This window comes from Lutra lutra, chromosome 14 (assembly GCF_902655055.1).
Source record: "Lutra lutra chromosome 14, mLutLut1.2, whole genome shotgun sequence".
Taxonomy (NCBI): domain Eukaryota; kingdom Metazoa; phylum Chordata; class Mammalia; order Carnivora; family Mustelidae; genus Lutra; species Lutra lutra.
In genome coordinates, this window is record NC_062291.1 from 60,712,521 (window position 1) to 60,722,037 (window position 9,517).

The following is a 9,517-nucleotide window of genomic DNA, read 5'->3' on the forward strand; positions in this document are numbered from 1 at the left end:
GATACAGGTTGGGAATACGAGTTCAACCCTGCAGGTAATCGGTAGTTACTGAGAATTATGAGTAGGGATGCAGTAAGATGAGGATTGTATTTTGAGACAAGTAATATGGATTCCCTTGGAGAGAAACCAGAGCTGGAGGCAGGGACTCCAATTAGGTGACTAACAGTCCAGGTACCATGTGATGACAGCCTGGATTAATATAGCGACAGTGACTATAAAGGAAAACTGGACAGGCTCTTGTGACTTATGAAGGTTAACAGTTGAAGAGGGAGGTGAAAAAAAATCAGATGGATTTTTTTATGTTGACTGAGGGAATTAAGGCATTTTCAAATAAAAATGTTCTGCCAGCAGCTAAAGAATTTAGTCCTGTTATCTGCGATTCAAAACTTTGGTTTAATGCGGAAGTTCCACCATGTTTTTGCTGGCTACACCTCCAAAGATGGTGAATTGGTTCAGTTATTTTATGACTGAGCCCCAAATCACTGTGACGCAAGCCTAGATTTCCTTTTTGGGTGGACTAGAGGGTTTTGAAGTCAGGACAGAAGACCATTCACACTCTTCCTGTGTATTAAGTACTTACCAAGCATTTCTGGAGCATCTTAGCACAACAGTGGATAAGCTCTGAGGGCAGGTAAACAGGGTGGAAAATGGAACCTTAGAATATACCTCAAATTAGGGAATGAGGCAGAAATGTCACTGATGGGAGTGCTCTGCAAGAAATCTAGACCAAAAGCGTAAGGCAGTTCCAAGCAGGACAGAATTTAAAAAATGAAAAGTACAGGGGTGCCTGGGTGGCTCAGTTAAGCCTTCAACTCTTGATTTTGGCTCAGGTCATGACCTCAGGATGTGAGACAGAACCCCTCGTCTGGCTCCACGCTGGACGTGGGACTTCCTTAAGATTCTCTCTTGGGGTGCCTGAGTGGCTCAGTGGCTTAAAGCTTCTGCCTTCGGCTTAGGTCATGATCCCAGGGTCCTGGGATTGAGTCCCACATTGTGCTCTCTGCTCCACAGGGAGACTGCTTCCTCCTCTCTCTGTCTACCTCTCTGCCTACTTGTGCTGTCTGATAAATAAATTAATCTAAAAAAAAAAAAAAATTCTCTCTCCCTCTCCCTCTGCTCCCCCCAAAAATAAATTTAAAAATTTTTTTAAAAATTAAAATTAGGGACGCCTGGGTGGCTTAGTTGGTTAAGTGTCTTCTTTTGGCTCAGGTCATGATCCCAGGGTCCTGGGATCGAGTCCCACATCGGTCTCCTTGCTTAGTGGGTAGCCTGCTTCTCCCTCTGCCTTCCGCTCCCCCTGCCTGTGCTGTCTCTGACAAAAAAAAACACTCTTCTCTCTGTTTACACATCTCTTAATTCTTTCACTTTATTTTGTAACTGCCAGTTTCAGCTTTTACGTAAGTACTTAAAGGCAATTATTTTGTCCTGTCCAATTTTATATCCCCAGGTCCTATCAGTGTCCGATTTTATATACATAAATGTATATACGTATATGTATATACATATATATATAATCACATATATACATATGTATGTTCATATGTATATACATGTATATACATATATATATAATCACACAATATTATATATATTAGATACACAGATGTCTGTTTGTTAAATATATTATCAAATGTGACTGAGGACAGAAAATGAAGACAGATAAAAAGCAAGTGGAGACACTGAAGTAGAGGCATTTTGGTATTAGTACCCACCCCCTGATCTCATAAAAGTCCCTTTCAGTGCCTGGACAAAAACAAACTTGGATGGACCTACTTTCATAGGTCATACTGAATGTGTGCTTTTTTTATGGGACAGGTTATCAGGCAGCATGACTGTTACTTTAAGAAAATGTCCCCAAAGGGACAAAGGACAAAAAGAAAATGAGTTGGTTCACTTAGCATTAAGATAAATCCTCAAAAACAGGAGCAAAAGCCATGCACAGGTTCAGAATAACTCACTGAACTGTCCTCTAATTCATAAATGTAGGATTCAGGATACATAAATGTAGGATTCAGAAGTGGATTCAAGGAATCCACACTCTTAGAACAGAAAACACATTAGAGACCGTCACAGCCCCAGGTTGAGTCCAAAAACAACTATTTATCCTAGAATATACTTGAAACATGTTGAAGTACAATTTTTTAAAAAACTAGCCACTATAAAAAGGTTTTCTTTTATTGGAAATACTTTTTGTTCCAACTTGGGAACTGAGGAACATATCTTCCTTCTTCTTCAACCCTGTAAATGGGAAAAGGAGCTACCCTTACCATCTGCCACACAACTTGAACTCTCAAATACCCTCACGGTCCCAGCAAAATTAACAAATTACCATTTTCTTGTGCTTAACTCCCCCCACCTCCCATCTTTCTAATCTCAGAAAGGGTAGGGGTTGGGAATGGGCTGCAGACAAAAAAAAAAAAAAAAAAAAAAAGAAAGAAAGAAAAAGGAAAAAAAAAGGAAAAGGATGAGGTCCTCATGGTAGTGCTATTCCTGCGGAAATGAGGCACAGATACCACAGCACTAAGTTTTATTAGGGATTTCATTAAGGTTAAACCTCTTGAAATGAGGGAGTCAGTTCAGGGGCACAAAGTTGATGAAGCCACCTCAGATCTCATAATGAACCACTGGCTCAGGCTCTTTGGTGGGATCGCCGCCTCGTTCCAGGTACAGATTATTATAAGGATACTGCTTTGGCCCCTAAGGAAAAAACACAGGTCAGCAAGATAGCATACATCCCAGTCAATACCTGGCTATACCCCACTCTGAGTTAACAATCACACATGGCAAATGGGTACAAGGTAGCCTTTGGTCGGACCCAGCTGGGCTGGGACAGCAGGAACTACACTTCTCTTCCCTAATCAGCCCAAGGCAGAGAGAAAGCCTAGATTGTAAGAGAAGTGGTGCCTACACTGTGTGCGTGTGCGTGAGAGTGTGTGTGTTAGAGAGCGAGAGAGAGAAAAGGAGAGAAAAAAGGAGGGAGGGAGGGAGGGTAAGTGCTTTCTAAATGAGACAATGCATCCATCCATCCCACTCTCTCCTGGGGTCTAGACAGACTCAATCTCCTTTAAGTCACTCAGCCTCTAATGGTTCCACCACTAAAGTGGCCCAGCAAATGAGGCGTGCAGGAGCAGCGGTGGGGGAAAGCACAGAGGAGACACGGCTGGGACGTGCTTTAGGGGCTGCTGGCTTTACCAACAAACAGCTGTCAGAGAACACAGCTCAAGGGGAGGAGAAAAGGCTGATGTGCTTACAGAACTGAAAAACGGAAGAGCCACACTGTGTTTCTTGCTCTCCTGAAGTGAAGTTAGTGCTCACACCAGCCCTATGTGCACTCTCCAGCCTGGAGCCCCTGGGGCTTGGTAGGAAGGCTCGTGTCAGTGCACACCGACATGCCAGCTACCATCAGGACACTGATTATCTCTGCAGAGGTAGCACTGAGCAGCCAACTGAAAACACGACAGTCTTCCTGCTTTCAGTTCCTTCCTACACCATCTACCCTGTAGACAACTCCCAGATTAATCATCCTAAAATCCTAACCTTCATCATGTCATTTCTGTTCAAAAACTCAACATAGTTCCCTTCTGCCTAGAGGCAGACCCAGTCATCACTGGATCCCCAACCCCCAGCACAATCTGTTATCTGGTATATAGTTGGTCTTCATAAATATTTGAATGAATGTCTTACTATACCACTGAGTCCAAATCCCTAACTTCACAGTCAAAGCATCCCAACCTAAATGACCAACTCAACTCACGATATTTTTTTTTTAACATGGCGATTTCCACACCTAATTTCCCAGAACATGAAAATTACCTGGGAACTTGTTAAATACTGATGCTAGAACCCCACCATGGAGCTACTGAACCAGGAGTCTGAATTTTTACAGCTCTCTAGGTAACCAATATAGCTAGTTATCTAGGAATATTGTATGCCCCTATTCCATTCCAGCTAACTAACTCTCCTTCTCCTTCCTTCATTCTATTTTCTCTTGCTCCAAATGTTCCCTCCAGCTTCTGCCCACCATCCAAAGTCTATACATATTTTTAGTATCTAGCATGATCCTTCTTTTCAACAGGACCACATACCCCTTAATACACAGGTTCACTACATACATAAAACTGCCACCACATTCTTGTATCTCCATTCAAATGTTGCTCGTTGTGTCATTTATCTATATCTTCTTCTTATCCAAATCAAACTTCCTTAAAGCTAGACAATATATTTTCCACATCCTTTACGCTCTCCAGGATAAAACTGTCTGTGCTCGTAGTAAACCAACTGCTTCCATACCTTGTAGGACCTAGTGTCCTTCATACCTCCAGCAAAGAATAAGGTTTCAGCTCCAGATTCCTTGACTCTACCTTGAAAGATCACTTGCCAAAATATAACTGGTAAGTAAAGTCCCCAAATGGCAACTCTAGAAGACTAGTTGACTTACACATTCTCATTTCTCATCTAGTCCTAAACTGTTTCTTCTCACTCAGACTGACCCAAGAAGTAGGCATGGAGCAGTGCTCTGAGACTTGTGCCAGGTCAATGGGTGAGGCCTTCTACAGGCCTTAACAGGAAGCCAAGCGTGTATTGGCTGGATCCCTACTACAGAGACTTCATTCCCTCAGGAAACAGCACTCAGTAAATGTACCTACCAGAGCACTTCTCAGATACTCACCACAGGCTGGTAGGTGGGGTAAGTCTCCCCAACCCAAAACATGAACACCATGAAGGCCACGAAGCCGAAGAGGTGCTTACACATGACATTCCAGGAAACAGGTGTGGGGGATGTGTCCACACGGTTCCTGATATACATGTCAAGGTCCCAGTGTATCTGAGGCAGAAAAACAGTTCAATGTCAAATTCTGCTCGTCCTGCAAAAAGGTGATCAGAGCCTGATACAAGGTTCGATAAAGGTACTCTACTGCCCCAGAGCAATATTCTGCAAATCAAGTGTGAGCTACTCTACTACAGAGGTCTAGGTGCTGGCTTAAGCCTAGGTTCTGCTGATCAAAGACTGCATGGCAGTTCATAATTTTCAAAGTACAGAGCTCTGATTATTTACAGAAGTCTCATTCCATGAACCACACATGGAACCTCAGACCTCGGATCACTGGATCTTGCTTTCTTAGGCATAAAACCTTAATGTTGCTTAGATGGCAAAATGCCATTTAAGCTAAAGAAAGAATCCTCACGAAGATATTAGGGAGAAGGAAGAAAGGTCAAATGAGATATGCATCTCTTACCGGTTCACCCCAGTTCAACCTCAGGTCTGAGTGGTCCCAGTTATACCACGGATCCCTCTCCTGCTGTGAGCGATCAGGGAGCTTTGGGTAGTCGCCATACCTGAGAGACAGAAAAACTTCTGGAAGGGGCTTTGAGCAGCATCACTCAGTCAATTCAAAGTACCCTCATGTTAAGAGATGAGCAACCAAGTGTCACATAACTGCCTCACCTAAGGACAGAGAAACCCACTTTCAAATTAAGATCTCAGTTTATAGTCACTAAGTACAGAACTAATCACAGAAGTCCAAAGTGTAAGTAAAAGATCATGTCAAACTCTCAAACGTTGTAACATACATAACATACATGCTTTTCTTACCTTCTTTCAATAACAGTCATGCAATGTTATAATGTTAGAGCTGGAAAGGGATTTAGCAATCAATCACTTAGATTCCCTCATTAGACAGAAAATGAAACTGAAGTTTAGTTTGAACCCAAGGTCACCCAGCTAATTGGTATACAAACAAAAGGGGTTCAGATCAGGAAAGCATACTCTTCATAGCAAATGTGCTGCCCAACCACCGAGTTAACATACATCTCCATGTTTCAAACACCTCATGGGACTTCCTGATAAGCTGAGTTTTCCCCCAACAAATCCAGTTTCAACTTTTATAGACTGCTACCAAGGCTACAATTGTCCACAACAAAGAGACATAGGAAATGATGACAACTAGTCATGTGTCACAGAAAATGATTGGAAAACAAGAAGAAGAATAGGAGCTGCTAAAACCACTACTGAAAGAGTGATGCTAGGAAAGAAAACGAGGGTGACCGTAATCACTTCAGATAATTAACCGCAGGGATGTTATGTAAGGGAGGGGGTAACATCAACTGGAGTAGGGAAGTTGGCTCTTTAATCTGCTTGACAGTTACTTCAACTCCACAGCCCTAACAGCAAAGAAATTTTTTAAAAGAAAGATATACACATGAACACAGAGTATCCTATCTACAAATAAGGCTCTCAAGACTGGAGTCCAGCTCCAGCGTGATCACGTGCCTGGATGACAGCACCTGAGCCCAGCAGATGCTCAATCTAAATGAAACCTCGCACTCTGGTTGAAGCCAAGGAAAGTTCCTGCTATTCAGGGGTCCTCAAGGGAGCTATTAAAATCTCGGTTTCCTCATTTGAGGAAACAGCCTGAGCCAAGGAGAAAATTGAAGTCCTCTAGGCTGCAGCTGCTCACCCATCACCTCCCACCTCCCTCCACCGAGAAAGGCATCCACACCATTGACTCTGAGGGGTCACGAGAAGGTTCAGGGAAAATGGTCAGAGTCGAGCCACCCAACCCAGCTGGCTATGTCGCATCACTACCCAGCTGCAAGCAAACTCTGCATCTCACCCCATGCCATCATCCGGGTATGGTTCGTAGTCTTCTACCCGCATATTATATTTCTTGGCGGCAGCGGCCCGTTCTTCTGGGGTTTTGGGATAGGGTCCCGGGAGCATGTCCTTCGTAATGTGCGAAGCTAGAGAGCAGGAAAGGGCGGGTCAGGAAAGACCCTGTCCTTCCTGCCGCCCTGAGGGCTTCAAGCTGCGGTGGCTGCGGCGGCCCGGGCTTCAAAGGACCAGTAAGATTCTTGACCCCCTTTTCTGGGTATACTAACTCCATCCACCTCCGCCCCGTCGCCGGACATGGCCACCGCAGTACCCGCCCCCTCCAACTCTCGACCCACCAAACCTCAGGCACCTCCACATTCAAGCCTCGCCCGTTTTCACGGACCTGTCCGTGCACCCAAGGGCACCACGGTCCGGGTAGCCCTTTGCAGCCATCGGACTCCCAGGACCCGCGCCCTAGCCGCCGCCATCTTCACCTTCCTCTCAGTTGACCCTGCACATGCGCAAAGGCCTTACCACGGCGGCTGAGCCGGGCCAAACGCGACAAGGGAAGCCGAGAGCGAAGGAAAGTCTTTGGGCTCCCCATAAGGGCGGGGCTTAAGTCGTTTTGGGAAGCCGCAGGGAAGATGAGAGGCTGGATAGAGGCAGAGAGGGAAAGTGGAAAGGAGAGAAAATCAAACAGGTTACTACTTTGACATTTCATATTGTTGTATCCCTTTCTCCGTCAGCTGACTTAGACACTTCCAAGGATAATGGGGACACAGAACGGGAGCATCTCAGGTGGACAGCTAACTTATCTCCCGCAGGTGCAGTACAAATCAAACAAGCCTGTCTTACTTTCTTTGACTGCTTGTCTGTTTCCTCTCCTTCACTGGCAGTTCCTCCTTTCATCCCCAAACGTGATCATTCTTCAAATTCAGACCCTGGTCTTTCTTGCTCTTGTTTTGCAAATTGGTTGATCTCCTTCACGTAGAGGAATGATGCAACACACAAATCGCCCCAAATTCTCTTCTCAGTTTTACTCCATATTTATATTTGAATATCCCAGTCACCTCAACCCAACAAATGTAAAACCAATCCTAGCACCTAAAGCAGCTCTTCCCAGACTGGCTAAAGCCTCAGATTGTCGAGGACTTGTAAAGATTTCAAGCTGGACCACAGTTAACAAAACTAGCTTAAAGAAGAATGGGGGATATTATCAGGTTTACATATGAATATATTTTCATTTTTACATAAAGAGCATTTGCATAATTTACACAATATAAATGTACACATATTTGCAGCGACTTTTAGGGTGATGACTGTTTTGGTGCAGAATCTATTATTACAGACATTCTCAAATATATATTAGACCAATAAAAATCATGTATGCTACTTGGCATATAAATTTGGAGGAAGGGATGCCTGGGTGGCTCAGTCAGTTAAGCCGCTGCCTTCAGCTCGGGTCATGATCCCAGGATCCTGGGATCAAGTCCCACATCGGGCTCCTTGCTCAGTGGGGAGTCTGCTTCTCTCTCTGCCTCTCCCTGCCCCTCTGCCTGCATTTGCTCTCTCTCTCTCTCTCTCTCTCTCTGACAAATAAATAAATAAATAAATAAAATCTTAAAAAACAAGCAAACAAAAAACCCCCCAAGTTATCTCCAAGATCTTTAAAAAAAATAAATAAATTTGGAGGAAGACTACCTAACAGCAACTTGCCCTCTTGTAAATAAGCATCACTAGTTCATGTTCAAAATAATTGTACATATCTGCATTCAATCAATAGCAAGCCCTGATCTAATTTGGATTAAGAAACAGTGTTGGCCTAATTTACTTACTATTATCAAAATATAATTCACATACCATAAAAATCATCACTTTAAAGTGTACAATAAGGTGATTTTTAGCATACTTACAAAGTTGTGTAATTATCTCCACTAATTCTAAATAGTTTTCACTACCCCCGAAAGAACCCCCATCCCTATTAGTGTATTTCCCTTACCCCTAGACCCTGGCAATCACTAATCTACTGTCTGTATGGATTTGCCTATTCTGGACACTTCATATAAACAGTTTCATGCGATATGTAACCTTTTGTATCCGACTTACTTCTCTTAGCATAATATTTTTAAGGTTTGTCCGTGTTGTAGCATATGTCAGTTTTCATTCCTTTGTATGACCAAATAATATTCTATTATATTGACATACAACTTTCTGTTCATACACTCATCAGTTGATGGACATTAGTTATTTCCACTTTGGGCTATCACAAATAATGTTGCTGTGAACATTCTTATACAACTTTTTGTGTGGATGTATGTTTTCAATTCTCTTCAGTATATTGCTAGCAGTAGAACAGCTGGATCAAGAAAGAAAGAAAGAAAGAGAGAGAGAAAGAAAAGAGGGGGAGGAAGGGAGGAAGAAAAAAAGAGAAAGGAAAGGAAAGATAGAAAAAGAAAGAAAAGAAAAAAGGAAGAAGAGAAAGAATTGCTGGATCATAGGATAACTCTATGTTTAACTTTCTGCAGAACTATAAAACTTTTTGAAAGAAGCTGCACCTTTTACATTCCCACCAGCAGCATACGAGCTTTCCAATTTTTCTGCATTCTCGTGGCTGTGAGTGGTATCTCATTGTGGTTTTGATTTGCATTACCTTGATGACTAAAGATGTTGAGCCTCTTTTCATGTGCTTATTGACCACGGTATCTTCTTTGGAGAATTGTCTACTCAAATCTTTCATCTGAATTGGTTTGACTTTCTATTGCTTAGTTGTAAGAATTCTTTATATAGTCTAGATACAAGTCACTTATCAGCTATATACTTTGTAAATATTTTCTCCCATTCTATGGATTATATCTTTTGTCTAGGCCTTCAGAGCAACCTTTCCCCAACATCTATCAGTCTGACAATTGCTTTTCCTTCTGATTT

At 42.8% G+C, this 9,517-nt stretch overlaps 1 protein-coding gene across 1 annotated transcript; it reads right to left on the minus strand.

Annotated features, from left to right (window-relative positions):
- Window positions 1–2,510: 2,510 nt before the first annotated feature.
- Window positions 2,511–7,156, minus strand: NDUFB8 (NADH:ubiquinone oxidoreductase subunit B8). Its single transcript, XM_047703432.1, has 5 exons — window positions 6,996–7,156; window positions 6,615–6,741; window positions 5,238–5,337; window positions 4,670–4,825; window positions 2,511–2,697 (listed from the first exon to the last, which is right to left on the minus strand). Exons 1-5 carry the CDS (start codon window positions 7,078–7,080, stop codon window positions 2,605–2,607), a joined length of 561 nt encoding a protein of 186 aa, XP_047559388.1. The 5' UTR covers window positions 7,081–7,156; the 3' UTR covers window positions 2,511–2,604.
- Window positions 7,157–9,517: the final 2,361 nt, after the last annotated feature.

Coding starts and splice junctions, on each gene's coding strand:
- NDUFB8 (XM_047703432.1), bottom strand. CDS start 7,080: ATGGCGGCGGCTAGGGCGCGGGTCCTGGGAGTCCGATGGCTGCAAAGG. Junction 5,338..6,614: donor TACCCGGATGATGGCATGGG/GTGAGATGCAGA, acceptor TCTGTCTCTCAG/GTATGGCGACTACCCAAAGC. Junction 2,698..4,669: donor ACCCCACCTACCAGCCTGTG/GTGAGTATCTGA, acceptor TTTTTTCCTTAG/GGGCCAAAGCAGTATCCTTA.